The 18,865-nt window shown below is 49.6% G+C and overlaps 1 protein-coding gene across 3 annotated transcripts in view; it reads right to left on the bottom strand.

Moving 5' to 3' along the window:
* Positions 1 to 18,865, bottom strand: part of ZC3H18 (zinc finger CCCH-type containing 18) — a 90,377-nt gene that overhangs the window by 47,619 nt on the left and 23,893 nt on the right. For all 3 annotated transcript variants that reach the window (XM_073554931.1, XM_073554933.1, XM_073554932.1), the window contains exons 2-5: positions 14,579 to 15,362; positions 7,405 to 7,489; positions 1,553 to 1,695; positions 1,231 to 1,323 (exon numbers count right to left, since the gene is read on the bottom strand). In XM_073554931.1, the coding sequence (XP_073411032.1) occupies positions 1,231 to 1,323; positions 1,553 to 1,695; positions 7,405 to 7,489; positions 14,579 to 15,349 (1,092 nt within the window). In that variant the 5' untranslated portion in view covers positions 15,350 to 15,362. The remainder of the gene's footprint in view (positions 1 to 1,230; positions 1,324 to 1,552; positions 1,696 to 7,404; positions 7,490 to 14,578; positions 15,363 to 18,865) is intronic.

Raw genomic sequence — 18,865 nt, 5'->3', positions numbered from 1 at the left:
AAACCAAACTCTCCAAATCTCAGACCCGGCTGATGATGGCTTATCTATTCAGCCATCATCTGTCTTCAACAGCCACGGGTGGAGCAGAGCGCCCGTGATGGGATTACGGGGCAGCAATGGGATGTCATGACAGCTGGGGGACTTCTGATGACCCCCATGCCTGTCATTACAATACTCCTGTGAAAGCCAGCTCATCTCAGAGACAGTGATTTTCTCTATACATAATGATGCTGAAGCCCTGCTGTGTATAGTACAAGCAATCCTATGATCACAGCTTAAAATCCCCTAAGGGGACTATTAAATCCAGCAAGAAGTGAAAAACAAAGCTTTTAAAAGTATGAATATATACAAAAGCTCAAGAAAATTTATATATACACACACATATTTGGTATTGATGCGTTCGCAAAAGTTTGACATATCAAACTATGATATAAATTAAATATACGATTGCTGTCTACGTACTCATATATTTAATTTACTCATATAGCCAGGTCAGTTTTACTGTATAGCGAGCATGGAAAATAATAATTGAAAATCAGGGGGAAAAAAATGTGGAATTGCACTTTTTTTTTTGCAATTTCAATGCACTTGGAATTTTTTTCCTTCTTCCCAGTGCATGACATAATAAAATTAAAGGTGTCATCCAAAAGTACAAGTTGTCCCGCAATAAACGAGTCCTCGTACGGTTATATTGATGGGGGGGGGGGGGGGGAGAGTTCATGATATGAGAAAAAAAAAAACTGCCTGGTGGTGAAGGGGTTAACCAGTCTGTGCTCCCAAGAACAGAGGGATTTTCACATTTTCTTGTTACGACTCATGATCTATGTTGCCGGCCACCTCTGCAGTCCAACAGCGGTGGCCGACCAAGTGTAGTGCTTACAAGTTCTTTTCTACATCTCTTATGACTTCTGCTCTGAAGTTCGCCGGATCAAAAAACTCAGCCAACTTCAGTGCAGAGGTAAAGCGAGGGCCTCCATGAACCGTCCATCGAGCAGGAGCGGGAAGGAAGGCTTGGGAGCAGAGCGCCCCCGGTGGTGAAGAGGACAACCCCTTTAAGAGTTTTTGTAAAGTTCCTTTATTTCTACACTATAGAAACCCTGCCGCATCGGCGGATTCACTGCGCTCTTTATCTGCAGGAGAGCATGCGAACCCGATGACAGGATCAGTTAATCTGTCACAGAAAAAACAACCGTAAAGTCGTCATCAGCATTAAAAAAAAAATTACTTTACCTCTTTGGCGTGACGGAGGCCTCTCTCCCAGGCACTCTCTGTCGGGGGGTCCAAGACTGGGGGGAGTAGTAATTCCTCAGAGGCTGGAGCCCCCTGAAGAAGAGAAATATACAGTTACATAAAGTAAAGACTCAATGCAAAAAAAAAAAAAAAAAATCACACTTCTGCTCAAAGGACAACCCTCCATGGCAATGTGTGGGGGCGGCACAGAATATTACCATGGAGGTGAACTGCGGTCCCCGAAAATTTCGAAAGTAAGGAGCTGCACCCCGTATTAGCCCAAATGACAGGTCCTAGGTCCGCAGGGGGTACGGACACTTACCCAGGGGTTCGGAGCCAGCGGCGCCCCTCCAGCAGAGGTGCCGTTCGTGGAGAAGGGGTCGGGTTTGGTGATGAGTGAGTAATTCCCCTTATCGTTCATGCCGGGGTGTAAGAAGCGACAGCTCATCCCCCACGTGCAGTTTCCTAGAAGAGACACAGGTAATAAAACATGCAGTAAAGTTCCTGTAGTCCGGCACCGACCAGACCCAAAAGGCACTAGGTTATCAAAGATTCTGGATTATCAGACACTACCTGTTTCCTCGCCGGTTCCTCCGCTCCTATGAAATTTCCTATAAAGTTGCAACTCAGGACTGGAAACGAGTTCCGGATTATCAGACTTTCTGGAGTACTGGGTTCCAGATTAAAGGGCACTGGCCGGATAAATGCGATGGACCTGGCTGAACCAGAGGCCCATCGCGTCTCATACTCCGATCACAACCAAAGCTGCACCTGGACCCTCGCAGACGTCCCCTTCTAGGTCACTTCCAATTAAAGTTTCAGCTGCAGCTTTGGATGTGTCTAGTGAACACAACACCTCTCTATCTGTAGCCAATGAACGGGTTGCGCCCCTCGCTGGGTTTTCTCTACACGAACCAGCAAGAAATATGTTTTTACGTTATGCTTTTAATATTTTACCATATTATGCCTGCAGTACCAGACATGACCATGGTGAAAAGTGGTGCCATTTCTGGAGGGGGAATAATACGGGATGTTTGGTGAACCCAAATAATGGCTGCAGCCAATCACTGGCCTTTAAAGCGATACAGGTGTATGCCAGGGACTGGCTGCAGCGGTCGTGTGGTCGGCTGTCTTTGCCCATTGGCCAAATTCCTTTCATTAGGAACCACTCCTGTAATTTGGGGATTTCTGGATGAATCCATCTCCGGGACACAAATAGACACACACATCATGACAGTTTTATTCTAGTAAATGGAAACAGTCAGCAAGGGTGACGACAGACCCGCGCCCAATCAGTGGCAGCGATCGGCGGGACGCGTCTGTGGGTGACTCAATTACAGGTGACTTCATTTAATTTTCATCTGAATGGAGAAACAAGGTGCAAAAGTGAAGTAACCCTAAAATTCGGGATGAAGCGTCTCTCTAGAAACCGGGTGTGACGTCACCGGCATCGTACATGAAGTGTCGGCTGAGTCACGGGCCGGTGTCACAAGAGCGTACATTACTACCTGGCAGGACAGGATATTGCGCCACCGCACAGGTATGTCCAGTAATCACCAGAGGCAGCACACTGACAGCACAGATTTCCCCAAAAATCAGAAACTGTAAAACAGTCTAAAAATATACAGGCCATCCACGTGCTGCAATCGGACGCCGTCGTCATGGTATAGGGTGACGTAAACGGGGGATTTCAGGAGACAATAGGCAGCGTCGGCTCCCAAGTGGCTCCTGAGGGCCCATCTGCCCTCAAACATCTTCAGGGGAGGCTCCTGCCAAAATAGGGAGCAGATTTCACCGACAAAAAGCAGGAAAAGGCTCCAAAATCCCACCCATACTCAGCTACACCGTGCCGACTCCCAAGGGATCAGTGAGCTCATCTCCTGAAATACTCTGTGCTGCACAAAGGACCATGCTTATATGTAACTCTCAGTCCATAACCACCCTCAGAAAATACCCCGTGCTGCTGTGAGGCCATGAACCCTATTAGTCTTCAATGTCCCAAAAACTCAGCTAGCTCATCTCCTGAAATACTCTGTGCCGCTACAGTAACCCTGTTCACGCTGCGACTTCACTCAGAACACTCTGTGCTGCTGACAGGACCCAACTATTATCCAACTCTCAGGCTGCCATTTCCCACATTTCTCTCCTGAAATCCTCTGTGCTGCTGGTGCTCCTTATCAGAGAGCAGGCAGTCCTCTGCACTGGAGCAGGTAATATAAGTATATGCTGCACATTCTAGTTGAAGGTCACCCAATCGCCCCCTTGTTGCCGGAGGCAGACTACAATTTGTTAATTGATGATGTCTCCCACAGTAAAAAAAAAAATCCCAGAAGGTGAGAAGTGTGACCTGAGGCGACGTTTCCTGCCCCCTGTGCCGACGTCTCCTGCACCCTGTGCCCTGCAGCTACGTCCCCTGCACCCTGCGGCGACGTCTCCTGCACCCTCTGCCCTGCAGCTACGTCCCCTGCACCCTGCGGTGACGTCTCCTGCACCCTGTGCCCTGCAGCTACGTTCCCTGCACCCTGCGGCGACGTCTCCTGCACCCTGTGCCCTGCAGCTACGTTCCCTGCACCCTGCGGCGACGTCTCCTGCACCCTGTGCCCTGCAGCTACGTTCCCTGCACCCTGCGGCGACGTCCCCTGCACCCTGCGGCAACATCTCCTGCACCCTGCGGCTACGTTCCCTGCACCCTGCGGCTACGTCTCCTGCACCCTGCGGCTACGTCTCCTGCACCCTGCGGCTACGTCTCCTGCACCCTGCGGCTACGTCCCCTGCACCCTGCGGCTACGTCCCCTGCACCCTGCGGCTACGTCCCCTGCACCCTGCGGCTACGTCCCCTGCACCCTGCGGCTACGTCCCCTGCACCCTGCGGCTACGTCTCTTGCACCCTGTGCCCTGCAGCTACGTTCCCTGCACCCTGCGGCGACATCTCCTGCACCCTGCGGCGACGTCTCCTGCACCCTGCAGCATTTCCTGCACCCTGTAGCTACGTCCTCTGCGCCCTGCGGCGACATCTCCTGCACCCTGTGGCGACGCCCCCTGAACCCTGCGGTGATGTCTCCTGCACCCTGTGGCGGCGTCTCCAACACCCTGTGCCCTGCAGCGACGTCTCCTGCACCCTGTGCCTTGCGGCAACATCTCCTCCACCCTGTAGCGACGTCTCCTGCACCCTGCGGCGACATCCCCTGAACCCTGCGGCGTCTCCTGCACCCTGCGGCGACGTTTCCTGCACCCTGTGCCGATGTCTCCTGCACCCTGCGGCAACATCTCCTGCACCCAGTGCAGTGCGGCGATGTCTTCTACACCATGCCCTGTGGTGACGTCTCCTGTACCCTGCCGCCCGTCACTTTTACTCTCCCAGCATTCAGACAGCTGATAATAATGTCCAGTGGTGACTGAGGCAGAGGCGGCTACAGGACAGGGCTAGAAATACTGCATAATCAGGCAGAGCAGTCAATTAGTGTCCTTGGAAAGATGGGGGACAGGAGCCCATGTTACCAATTCAATGATGACGCCAAGAACCCCAGAACTGGAGCATCAATCTGAAATCGAAACATGGGGAGTGGCAAGAGACGGAATCTATCAGCAGCTCTCAGCCAATCAACAAGTCTAAGAACTGCTGATTGGCCAAGAACAACTGCTGCATAGTCCAGCCCATAACGGGCGGCCAACTGTCCTTTCCAGCTGGATGCCAGTCACCGAATACTCCAGCTACGACTGGCAATATTCATAAAGGAGAAGCCAGAGCACTGGGCTGACACAGAGCGCAGAGGCTGGAATGACGAGGAGTTGTAGGAGGTGGGACAAGGGTTAATGTGGGAGGGTTATTGTGTGATGGGACATATATAAGGGAGTTTAGGGCTGTCGTTTGCCACTTTCCTGCTCCCTGGGTCACACAGCAAGCCACCCTGTTATTTTACCTCAAGAGGTCATCGGTGGATCAGCTCCTACAATCGTTGAGGATGGCTGCCAGCGGTCACCCCCTGAGCTAGTTAGACGAGAAGGTGGCATGGAATATTGGAGGTGGAGTCAGTATGGCAGCGACTTCATCGCCGCTAAACCAGCGCCCTCGTCAGTCTCGGCCCCCCACTCAGCTGTCCCCTGACTAGACTTCACGGGCTAGGCATAGGAGACCCTCTGCCACGTGCGCCACGATCCAGCCTCCCTGCCAGGCCCTGCAGGAATCAAGGTGCACGGCCTAGCAGTTAGAATGCGCTTGCTCGCGATGGGAATCATCAACGGCCTGCATCTACCAACAGTGAGGACACGGTCCAAAGTCACCCTTCAGCGATATCAGACTGCAGGCTAGCTGCCAGTGGTTCCCCCTTGGTACCCCAGCTTGTTGGTCTACCCTCTACCTTAGGGCCATTCCCCCAGGGTCCCCCATGTTTTACAAGACCCCTTCACTTGTCTACATCTGCTGGGGATCCATCTGCTGGGACTTGTGGCACTGAAGTACACAACAGCTGTCTGGATGCTGGCCAGTGATGTGAAGAGTAGTTTGGGCAGGGGGGGGGGGGGGGGCGGGCGGTGGTGGCACCTATTAAGATCGGACGGAAACCAATAAGGGCGAGAAGATTCATTTGGATGATAAAATGCGGGGCGAAGTTTGTGTTTGCTTCGAAGGCCCCATAGGTGCCCAACCTTAAAAAAAAAAGTCAAGAGAAAAGTTTTGGAAAGACGAGTATGTCAAAATTTTCTCCCTTGTACCCCTTATGAAGTTTAATTTGGACAAAGGAAAAAAGGACGATAATAAAAAAAGAGAAGCGTAGAAGGCGATGGATTCCGCAGACATTCACTAACTGGATACAAGCTTTTGGGATTTTAGCAAAGTGTTACAGGGAAGAAGGCGTCAGAGTTGTTCCCTTTTTTATTTTCATTCCATAGGTGAAGCGTATAGGGTTTTATGGGGGTCAATGGTGATCCGTGCGGCTGGAAGCGGAGGAGAAAGGGTTGGGGTGCCCTCCTCAAGTAAGGACTGGAATGCGGAGGAGAAAAGGTTAGGGTGCACGCCTCAGTTATGGACCTGGGTGTTCGGGCAGCCGTCTTTCTGCCGGCATGTGGACGCCATACTAGTCTGTGTGGGAGTCATGGAAAGGATCATTTGCTTGGGTGTTGTCTGAGGATGATCACGAAGAATTGTGGTTGCTATAGTTGAGAGGGATCAAAAAAGGTGGTCGATGTCAAAGGTAAATCGTGTGATCTCTGGGTTGGCCTTTGGTTTCAAATTATGGGGTTACAGGGATGTAATAAGAGAAATGAAGCATGATTGTTTACGGCTTTGGACATTCTTTTCCGGGATCAACACGGTTTGGTCCAAGATCGGTCCCCAGACGAAGCGGCGAAACGCTCGGTCAGTTAAGTTAAACAAGGCTCCAATAAAGGTGATCAGGGCAATTTCACACTTTGTTTCTCATAATGAGGCGTGGCGGTGCCGCATTGTTATGTAGAAAGTGGTAACGACAAATTTTGGTTAGCGGACGGGGCACATCTGAATCCTGTGGGTATTCATTTACGGGCTATGGCGTCAGAAGAAGGCATCGAGAATTGAAAGATAAGGAGGTCTCGAGCACTTGAGGGTTCATTACTCTCATGGTGGCATGTATCGGGGTCCTTGAAGTTGGTTTTAACTTGTTATGGGGGACTCATCAGGACACAGATCCCAGTGTCACGAGTTTGTTGTTTGGTCTGGTGAATGGTGCGGCTTACGGCAAAAGGATGTCGAGTCCCGGGTTACCAGTTATCCGCTAATGAACCTTTGGTGCTCCTGAGCCTGTGGGTCGCGGCTGGGAGCAATCATGGTTCTTGGCTTATGGTCATTTTGGGGTCACCAAATCTTATGACTTTATCACGCCTTAAATATGGTTTATATGTGTTTGTAATGTTTGTAATAAAGGCGGCAATGGCCAATACTATCCAACTTGTGCCAGTTGTGGCTAAGGGTGGGAGGCTATCCGGACCACCCCAGAGTCGACCATACCTCAGAAACGGGGAGAATGTCACGGGCACCGTGTGGTGCAATTTAGGACACTCATCCCTTTCCCCTGTAATGGCCGTCCTGACAGCAGCTGCAAGGTGAGACACACGACTGGTCCTATCTGCACTTACACTTACAGCGCCCGGAGGCAGCGAGCTCTCGTCAAAGTTATGTCTGCCGGCCGACCAGTTCCTTACCTTTCATGAAGAAGCGGCAGGTTAGCCGGGGTCGGGTTTTTCTATCGTTCGGATCTTTCACTTCGCCTTCCTCCAGGTCGTCATCCTGCGGTAAGAAATGAATTGTGTGAAGGGTCTGGATATAAGAAAAAATAGCAAAAACGCTCAGGACACAGATGAGACTGTTCACACCTGGTTACAAACAAAAAGTGTAATTTGCCCAGTGTATGCAAAAAATACACTATTTGGGGGTGTGGAGAGCTAAGGAGACGTCAGGGAATACTCCCATCATCCACAAAAATGAGGAGTGAACATCACCAGTACAGCCGCTCATTACACCAGCCACATAGCATATGTATAGAATGACAACTCCTGAAATACTCTGTTCTGCTGACAACCCTGCTCCATCCAGTAATTCACTCTGTCCTTATTACTGAACAGGTAACTTCCCGCCATAACCCAGATCTTAAATACTCTGTGCTGCTGTGAATTTTTAATCTGCCTAGTTAACAATCAGAAGACATGTGACAAAGTGATGAAACGTCGGGGTGATTTACAGCCGTCTAAGATCACAAACTGGTCCGAAGGGTAAAGAGTAAAAAAGAAAAAACAAAAAACTTTCCATCACTAGATCCCTCCACTACCGCTTTCATGGTGACAATACTGACACCTGGTGGCACAAAAATCAACAGCCCCATCAGTGTGTCTCTACCGAAATTGTGAAGTCTTGAGCGGCCCCTGCTGCTGAAATCAGGAACTGCACCAGTAATAAAAAAAAATTACATTCTATATTAACCCCTTAATTAACGGAGCTTTTTTCGGTTTTGCGTTTTCATTTTTCACTCCCCTTCTTCCCAGAGCCATAACTTTTTTATTTCTCCATCAATATGGGCAGGTGAGGGCTTATTTTTTGCAGGACGAGTTGTACTTTTGAACAACATCATTGGTTATAGCATGTCGTGTACTCGAAAACGGGAAAAAAAATTCCAAGTGCGGTGAAATTGCCAAAAAAGTGCAATCCCACACTTGTTTTTTGTTTGGCTTTTTTGCTAGGTTCACTAAATGCTAAAACTGCCCTGCCATTATGATTCTCCAGGTCATTACGAGTTCTTAGACACCAAACATGTCTATGTTCTTTTTCACGTAATTCGTGAAAACAAAATTCCCAAGTTTGCCAAAAAATAAATAAAAATTTGCGCCATTTTCCGATACCCGTAGCGTCTCCATTTTTCGCGATCTCGGGTTGGATGAGGGCTTATTTTTTGGCGTCGAGTTGACATTTTTAGGGATGCTGCCATCTCCCATGGTGGCTTACAATTCACCCATTCTCCGAGACCCACGAACAAACATGGTGGTGGAGTCGGCATACTCCTGTCCCCACAATGCACTTTCCAGGTCATCCCCCAGTTCCATCACTCTCATTCCCTTCTTTTGAGGTCCACACCATCAGGCTCTTCCCTCCCCTCTCCCTCAGAGTAGCGGTCATATACCGGCCCCCAGGCTCACCCACCCAATTCCTGGACCATTTCTCTGCCTGGCTGCCGCACTTCATGTCCTCAGAACTACCAACCCTTATCCTGGGAGACTTCAACATCCCCATTAACAGCCCCAATTCCACATCTGCATCCCAGCTTCTATCACTAACCACCTCTCTAGGCCTCTCACAGCTCTCAACCTCTGAGACACACAAGGACGCCTACACCCTTGATCTGGTCTTTGTCCGGCTTTCCTAAATCTCCTATCTAAAAAACTCACCGCTTCCACTCTCTGACCACAACATTCTCTCCTTCACGCTCACAAATCCTCGTCCCACCCCAGCTCACTCCTACCTACCACACATTCAGAAATCTACAAGCCATTAACCCTCAGACACTCTCAGACTCCCTACACTCAGCACTGTCCCCAATCTCCTCTTTTTCCTGTCCTAATCTGGCTGTTCATCACTACAATGACACTCTTAGAAGCACCCTTGACCAAGTAGCTCCCCTCACCCTCACAACCTCCAAGCACCGAGTAAAACAGCCCTGGCTCACATCGCAAACTCAACTTCTCCAGCGATGCTCTAGGTGTGCTGAACGCCGATGGAGAAAAACCCGCACACCAGAAGACTTCATCCACTTCAAATTTATGTTAAGAACCTATAACGCTGCCCTTCACCTCGCCAAACAGACCTACTTCACCACACTGATCTCCTCACTAGCCAACAACCCCAAGAAACTTTTTGACACCTTTCACTCCCTCATCAGGCCAAAAGCGCAAGCCCCTTAATTCAGACATTTGTGCAAATGACCTGGCCTCCCATTTTATAGAGAAAATAGATAATATCTGTCAGGAAATCCGCTCCCAACCACCAAGTGCTGTGACTCCATTCCCTACCTGCATCTCCCCTAGCTCACTTTCCACATTTGATTCCATCACAGAAGAAGTCTCCAGACTCCTCCTCTTCTCGTCCGACTACATGCACTACCGACCCCATTCCCTCACATCTCCTCCAGTCGTCACAACTCACCTAACCACAATCTTTAATCTCTCCCTCTCCTCGGGCATTTTCCCATTCTTCTTCAAACACTCTATCATTACTCCATTATTAAAGAAACCTGATCTCGACCCATCCTGCACAAACAACTACAGACCAGTCTCCAATCTCCCCTTCATCTCTAAACTTTTGGAGTGCCTAGTCTACTCCTGCTTTACCCATTACCTCTCCACTCCCTTCTACACCCTTCAAAGTCCGGCTTCCGAACCCTACATTCAACTGAAACTGCACTCATCAAAGTGACCAATGACCTTCTGACAGCAAAATGTAACGGAGACCACTATCTGCAGCTTTCGACACTGTTGACCACCGTCTCCTACTCCATAGGCTCCAGTCACTAGGCATTAAGGACATCGCTCTCTCCTGGTTCTCTTCCTATCTCTCTGACCGCTCCTTCAGTGTTTTGTTCGCTGGCTCTACGTCATCTCCTCTTCCTCTCGCTGTCGGGTACCTCAGGGCTCAGTCCTTGGCCCCATTCTCCTCTCTCTACATGGCCCGAATTGGACAGACCATCAGCAGATTTGGCTTTCAGTACCATCTTTATGCTGATGATACACAACTATACACGTCATTCCCCGACCTTACCCCCGCTGTACTACAGAACGCCAGTGACTGTCCGCAGTCTCCAATATCATGTCCGCTCTGTATCTGAAACTCAACCTCTCCAAAACTGAACTTCTGCTCCCACCGTCTATTAACCTCCCTAAATCTGACATTTCCCTCTCCGTGGGTGGCACCATAATAACACCCCGGCAGCAGGCGCGCTGTCTGGGTGTTATGATTGACACCAATCTCTCCTTCAAATCCCATATACAATCTCTTACCCGCTTTTGCCGCTTACACCTAAAGGACATCTCCAGAATTCGCCCTTTTCTCACCATGGAAACAACAAAAATCCTCAGTCGCATTGATCCACTCCCGCCTGGACTACTGCAACGCTCTATTAACTGGCCTCCCCGCTACTCGACTTTCCCCTCTCCAGTCCATACTTAATGCAGCAGCCAGGGTCATCCATCTGGCTGATCGGTACTCGGATGCGTCCGCTCTTCGCCAATCGTTACACTGGCTGCCCATTCATTATAGGATCCAATTCAAAGTACTTGTTCTCACACACAAAGCTCTGCACAGTGCGGAATCCCCCTACATCTCCTCCCTCATTTCTGTCTATCGGCCTAGCCGACCGCTGCGCTCTGCAAACGACTCAACTATCCTCTGCCCTAATCCGTACCTCCCACTCCCGACTCCAAGACTTCTCCCGTGCTGCGCCAATCCTCTGGAATGCTCTACCCCAAGAAATTAGGACTATACACAATTTGCACTGTTTTAAGCGCTCTCTCAAAACACATTTGTTCAGAGCGGCCTATCACGTTCACTAATCAAAGTCATTCTATGTGTAAGTGTGCGTGTGTAGCCCATTCACTATCTCCAGCCATCCCTCACGATGGCTGGACCATCATTGTAAATACACCATTGTAAATACACACCTGTACTTTGTATCTCCCCCACCTCATTGTAGATTGTAAGCACTCACAAGCAGGGGCGGCTTATTTCGTCTTATTTTACTTTAATTACTGTATTGTTAACGTTGTTACTTATGACTTGTGTTTTGAAACTGTTTAACTGTAAAGCGCTGCGGAATATGTTGGCGCTATATAAATAAAGATTATTATTATTATTATAAGGATATCATTTTTGTGCAGATACGATCTTTTGATCGCCCGTTATTGCATTTTAATGCAATGTCGCAGTGACCAAAAAAATGTAATTCTGGCGTTTCGATTTTTTCCCGCTACGCCGTTTAGCGATCAGGTTAATCCTTTTTTCATTGATAGATCGGGCGATTCTGAACTCGGCGATACCTAATATGTGTGATTTTTTTTGTTGTTGTTTTATTTTGAATGGGGTAAAAGGGGGGTGATTTAAACTTATATTTTTTTTATTTTTTAAAACATTTTTTTTTTAAATTTTGGCATGCTTCAATAGCCTCCATGAGAGACTAAAAGCTGCCATAGCCTGATCGGCTCTCCTACATATATATAGGCGATGAGCCGATCACCTGTATGTATCTGAATTACAGCATTGCTATGAGCGCCGACCACCAGGTGGCGCTCATAGCAATCCAGCATCAACATCCATAGAGGTCTCCAGGAGACCTCTGGTTTTTATGCCAAAGCATCACTGACCCACGATCCCATGACGGGGGTCGGCGATGTGCGTATTTCCGGCCCGACAGCCGGAAGCGCTGGTTATATGCCGCTGTCAGTGTTTGACAGCGGCATTTAACTAGTTAATAGGCGCGGATGGTTTGCGATTCCACCTGCGCCTATTACGGGCACATGTCAGTTGTTGAAAACAGCTGACATGTCCGAGCTTTGATGCGGGCTCACCGCCAAAGCCCTCATCAAAGCGGGGGATCAGAAAGGGGTTAAAAATATAAAATTAAGAATGCAGACGGATATAAATACAAATTTATACAGCAATTTTAAAAGCTTGCTTATATATTAAAAAAAATTGAAAGAAAAGATGTATGTGAAGAAGTTTCTTGGGACGCGTTCATTTCCTTTCTTTACCGTGTGATCGGTTTCCGTCCCTCCCAGGGACCAACTCTCAGCACAAAGAAACAGAGAAGCTCCTGCGAGCATCCTGACCCTTCCGGGATTATTCGCTTGCCCTTTACGTGGGATAAGTAAGTATGGCTTAGCTGATGTGTCTGGATGTACACTAAAGAGTCGACAGTGGGGTATGGGGGGCTTGCACCCCACCCGATCACACTTTTACTTGCACCAGGGCTTGATGGCAGCTGTGATTTTTGATATATCACAGCTGACATCAACCACAACCATCACTGCCCCAATTGCCACCACACCAGGGCAATCGGGAAGAGACGGGCAAAGGTCCAGAAATGGAACATCTCATGCTATGCGCCATTTCTGGGGCGGCTGTGGGTTGGTATTTAGGCTGGGAAGGTCCCAATAACCAGAGACCTCCCCAGCCTGATAGTATCAGACCACAGCTGTCTGTTTTACCACTGCTGGTTATCAAAAATAGGGAGGGACCCCATGTCGTTTGTTTCATTTAATTATTAGCTTCATACATTTACAAAAAGTTACAAGTGCAAGGCCCTAATTATTATATATAATGGATATCTATTTGCCTAAGTAGAAATATCAAAAATCACAGCTGAAATCAGCATCGAGGAACTGCAAACTGTACATGATCTAAGTAATTCAGCACTAGAGGGAAAAAGGAGGAAGTCTAGCGAGTCTGCGCATGTGTCGGCCATATTGGAGACCAACAATGAACAAATACGAGCAAAAACGGGAAGACTAGAGCATGTCTGCACATGCGTGTCGGCCATGTTGAAGACCAGCAGCCACGTTCTTGTGTCCCAATCCGTCATGCATGCCCGCACACGCGACATCAGAGTCTGGATTTTGCACATGCGCCATGTGCTTTATGCGGAAGAACCAACATGGGACTGAGGCCCGCATCAATCATCACAGGTTCCCGATAAGAAGAGACTTTATTTATCGGGGTCTAAACACTTTTTCAAATTTGGACATAAAGACAGACTTGAGACGTCGCATTACAGATCATGTTCCCCCTAGAGAAGAGGCGAGAACAGGGAAAAGCTTCCAAAAATAAAAGACTTGGAATGGAATCATGAGTTAGATACGTTGGATGCAGACAAGATACAACCCATTCTGTGCGTCTTTGTTTCTTGGATTATTTTAGGTGATATAGTTTCTATTTTTGCAGGTTTTTTTGTATATATTTTATATTTACTTATTTTTATTCTTTTCACAGATCACCCAGACTGATGGCGCGAGTGCGGACATACGTAATGGATTGGGACATGAAAAGATGGCTGCTGCTCTCCAGTATGGCAGACACACATGTGCAGACATGCTCTAGTCTTCTCCTGTATTTATATATTGCTGGTCTCCAATATGGCCGACATGCATGCACAGACATGCTAGACCCTTCCTTTTTCCCCTCTAGTGCTGGCTTACCTTGATAGATTGATTTTGGCGGGTATTTCGATAACTAATTGCGTCGTGTGCAAGTCTTACTATAATCACTGACACGTAAGGACAATGGAGACATGGATGTATACATGGATGTAAGCCCGCAGTGTGTGCACTGCTCTGCATGCAATTAACCCATTGTATTCTCTACGAGTTATGGATGTAACTGATGTTTGGATTGATGCATGTCACCACTGCTGGAGAAATGTCCTCAATTGGACAGAAAAGTTTCCGTCACTATGGGCTATTGCCTTTTTTCCAATTTTCTTTCACTGCTGCATTGTACTCCGGTACACGTCACATGGACGGCACACAGATGACACCGGTGCTGGTTTTTCCCAGTACCGGACGTGTGAGGAGGACCTTACACGGAGCGTTCCTTAACGTTTCCCACCAGTACCTAACAGGATAATCTTACCTTGTCCATTCAGTCTCTTTTGAAGCGGCCACAAGTGATCGGGGCTATGGAAGTAACAGGTCGGGGCACAGTGTTATCTTAACTCCTTCAGTAATCAGTTCCCCCTGTGGCTGCCCCGTTCACAGCACTAATAGCGGAGCTGGAATAACTGGGCTTACCCCAATACTGTTGGAAACCCATGAAATAGTGAGGTGTAACCCTCCAGCCACTCACATCAATCTCCCCTTCATCGATCTCTCCGTCGTCATCCTCCTTCTTCTTGTCCTTCTGCCCCTCGTCCTTCTTATTGAGCGGAGATCCTTCTCTGTCTTTCTCTTCTTCGTCGTCAGCCACAAGTTTCTCTTGGTCGTCTTCCAGGTTGGGTCCTGCCGGTTCTTCTGGGACTTCTTCGTCATAGTCCAGTTCGTGCTCATCCAGTTCTCGAGTCACAGAAGAAGCCTCATCGTGAAGGTCGTTGCCTCGTTTGTGGTCATCATCGTCCTCGTTCGGAGAATGCGGAGCGTCTCGGATGCGTTCGTTCTCGGAGCCCAGAGACTTGGTCTCACTCAAGCGATCCTCGTCGTCGGAGGGGAGAGGGGACTTCACAGGGCGGCTCTCAGGCTCTTCTGGGCCATCTTGGTTCCTTTCGGTAAGGTCTATGCTGCCTTTCTCCACTGGAGGGGAATCGGGGGAATCTTGGAGGGGCTCAGAGTTGGACACAGACATGGCTTTATCCTCCGGGAAAGACTTTGGCGAATTCTTATTGTTTGAGATGGGGGAAGAGTAATCTCCGGAGCCCGAGAAAGGTTCGGACAAGTCATTGAGAGGGCTCATATCTTCCGCTGGGCCCCTGTGGCTGTCTGCATTCTCCTCCTCCTCCTCCTCTCCGTCCAGCTCATGGTCTGAAGACTGATCCCCGTCATCGTCATCCTCTTCATCTGTCAGCTCAGGTAAGATTTCTTCAGGAGAAAGTGGGTCCCGTTCAGGACTATCCGGGGAGGCCATTTATCCAACGTACCTGGAAAAAACAATATGAAAGCATAAAATAGAGGAATGCCGGATCCAGATACGTCTCAGCCATTACCGAAATATATGCTTGCTGTCAGTGAATGGAACATTTCCTGTTTCAATGGAACTGAAAAGTAGTTTGCTGTAAAAAATATCAGAGCAGGAAAAATGTTAGTGCAGCTTCTATCACAGGGGAATGTCCAGACCGGATGCAGCTGGAGCAAACCCTCAGCTGTGCAAAGTATTACGTTTTCAGTGCATCCATTCATTAAACTTTGCACACAACAGTTAATACATGCAGCTCCTTGCAGACTTGTGTCTCCATGATTGCAGACTTGGCTTATGGCTGAAAATTAGAACAAAAGGACTGCAGAATCCTTGTCCAGCGGCCATGACAGTAGTCGGTAACTTCTGGGTTAGAGTCCTGGTATCCTCCCCCTACCTGCCGCCATTTCCTCTGATAAGCAAGCCCAGTGGTGCAACACGTGCACAACGTATCACTAATCGTACTCCAGCACTGTCTCGCTGCGCCGTTGTGCAGTAATACCCAGCGCAGCATGCAGGCAGAGCAGCACTAGCAATGCGCCCCCTACAGCCAAGGACAAACACTGTCCTGACACTAAAGGCCTGTCCTAAGGAACGTCCCCTTAAAAACGTTCCTTCTCCCTGAAGGTGATGGACATAAAAGAGAAAGCGCAGGGTTTGCTTGTTGTCTGAGGGCACACAGGTGTGCACAGGGGCAGACAGGGGTCTCTGCTGACAGGTAATAGCTGCACCCATCCTGTGAACATGACAGGTGTGTCCCTGTACCGAGGGGACATGTTTGCTGTATTTTTCTATGCTGTGATGGATAACTTACATCCAGAGATCCGGCCACCGATGAAACAGTCAAGCAAAAAAAAACAAAAAAACAAAACAGGAATTACTATTGTGAGATAATTGATCCCGATGGGAAATTAATCCAAGGAAGCAGCAAAACCCCAGACGCACCGAAGCCAAGAGCGGGGAGGGGAACAGTGCCAGACAGGGGGTCACAGTCGCCCGATAGCAGCAGGGAGGGTACACATGTACTGCTCATCCGCCATGCCGGTCAGCGGTGCATCAGAGGTGATGAGCCCTGCACCACATGCGCACAATCACGCCGTGTATCAGGGATGTATGCGCAGGAGCAGGGCAGGCTTCACACCGTGTGTCAGGGGTGTATAGTAAATGCGCAGGAGCAGGGCAGGCTTCACACCTTGTGTCAGGGGTGTATAGTAAATGCGCAGGAGCAGGGCAGGCTTCACACCATGTGTCAGGGGTGTATAGTATGTGCAGCACAATCTGCGCAGGAGCAGAGGAGGCTTTACACCGCGTGTCAGGGGTGTATAGTATATGTGCAGGAGCAGGGCAGGCTTCACGCCGTGTGTCAGGGGTGTATAGTATATGCGCAGGAGCAGGGCAGGCTTCACACCATGTGTCAGGGGTGTATAGTATATGCGCAGGAGCAGGGCAGGCTTCACACCTTGTGTCAGGGGTGTATAGTATATGCGCAGGAGCAGGGCAGGCTTCACATCTTGTGTCAGGGGTGTATAGTATGTCCAGCACAATCTGCGCAGGAGCAGGGGAGGCTTCACACCATGTGTCAGGGGTGTATAGTATAAGTGCAGGAGCAGGGCAGGCTTCACACCGTGTGTCAGGGGTGTATAGTAAATGCGCAAGAGCAAGGCAGGCTTCACGCCGTGTGTCAGGGGTGTATAGTATATGCTCAGGAGCAGTGCAGGCTTCACGCCGTGTGTCAGGGTGTATAGTATATGCGCAGGAGCAGGGCAGGCTTCACGCCGTGTGTCAGGGGTGTATAGTATATGCGCAGGAGCAGGGCAGGCTTCACATCTTGTGTCAGGGGTGTATAGTATGTGCAGCACAATCTGCGCAGGAGCAGGGGAGGCTTCACACCATGTGTCAGGGGTGTATAGTATAAGTGCAGGAGCAGGGCAGGCTTCACACCGTGTGTCAGGGGTGTATAGTAAATGCGCAAGAGCAAGGCAGGCTTCACGCCGTGTGTCAGGGGTGTATAGTATATGCGCAGGAGCAGTGCAGGCTTCACGCCGTGTGTCGGGGTGTATAGAATATGCGCAGGAGCAGGGCAGGCTTCACGCCGTGTGTCAGGGGTGTATAGTATATGCGCAGGAGCAGGGCAGGCTTCACGCCGTGTGTCGGGGTGTATAGTATATGCGCAGGAGCAGGGCAGGCTTCACACCATGTGTCAGGGGTGTATAGTATATTGCCAGGAGCAGGGCAGGCTTCACACCTTGTGTCAGGGGTGTATAGTATATGCGTAGGAGCAGGGCAGGCTTCACACCTTGTGTCAGGGGTGTATAGTATATGCGCAGGAGCAGGGCAGGCTTCACAACATGTGTCAGGGGTGTATAGTATGTGCAGCACAATCCGTGCAGGAACAGGGCAGGCTTCACACCGTGTGTCAGGGGTGTATAGTATATGCGCAGGAGCAGGGCAGGCTTCACACCGTGTGTCAGGGGTGTATAGTATGTGCAGCACAATCTGTGCAGGAACAGGGCAGGCTTCACACCGTGTGTCAGGGGTGTATAGTATATGCGCAGGAGCAGGGCAGGCTTCACACCGTGTGTCAGGGGTGTATACTAGTATGTGCAGCACAATCCGTGCAGGAACAGGGCAGGCTTCACACCGTGTGTCAGGGGTGTATAGTATATGCGCAGGAGCAGGGCAGGCTTCACACCATGTGTCAGGGGTGTATAGTATATGCGCAGGAGCAGGGCAGGCTTCACACCATGTGTCAGGGGTGTATAGTATATGCGCAGGAGCAGGGGAGGCTTCACACCTTGTGTCAGGGGTGTATAGTATATGCGCAGGAGCAGGGCAGGCTTCACATCTTGTGTCAGGGGTGTATATTATGTGCAGCACAATCTGCGCAGGAGCAGGGGAGGCTTCACACCATGTGTCAGGGGTGTATAGTATAAGTGCAGGAGCAGGGCAGGCTTCACACCATGTGTCAGGGGTGTATAGTATAAGTGCAGGAGCAGGGCAGGCTTCACGCCGTGTGTCAGGGGTATATAGTAAATGCGCAAGAGCAAGGCAGGCTTCACGCCGTGTGTCAGGGGTGTATAGTATATGCGCAGGAGCAGGGCAGGCTTCACGCCGTGTGTCGGGGTGTATAGTATATGCGCAGGAGCAGGGCAGGCTTCACGCCGTGTGTCAGGGGTGTATAGTATATGCGCAGGAGCAGGGCAGGCTTCACGCCGTGTGTCAGGGGTGTATAGTATATGCGCAGGAGCAGGGCAGGCTTCACGCCGTGTGTCGGGGTGTATAGTATATGCGCAGGAGCAGGGCAGGCTTCACGCCGTGTGTCAGGGGTGTATAGTATATGCGCAGGAGCAGGGCAGGCTTCACACCTTGTGTCAGGGGTGTATAGTATAGCTCGCTGCCTCGGAGTAATCCTTGATGCTGATCTCTCCTTCAAACCACATATCCAAACCCTTTCCACTTCCTGCCGAC

The sequence above is a fragment of the Dendrobates tinctorius genome, unplaced genomic scaffold, assembly GCF_039654945.1.
Source record: "Dendrobates tinctorius isolate UK_male_01 unplaced genomic scaffold, ASM3965494v1 ptg000214l, whole genome shotgun sequence".
Classification (NCBI taxonomy): Eukaryota; Metazoa; Chordata; class Amphibia; order Anura; family Dendrobatidae; genus Dendrobates; species Dendrobates tinctorius.
The sequence above is the reverse complement of the archived record's forward strand: the minus strand, read 5'-3'. Positions and strand labels throughout refer to the sequence as shown.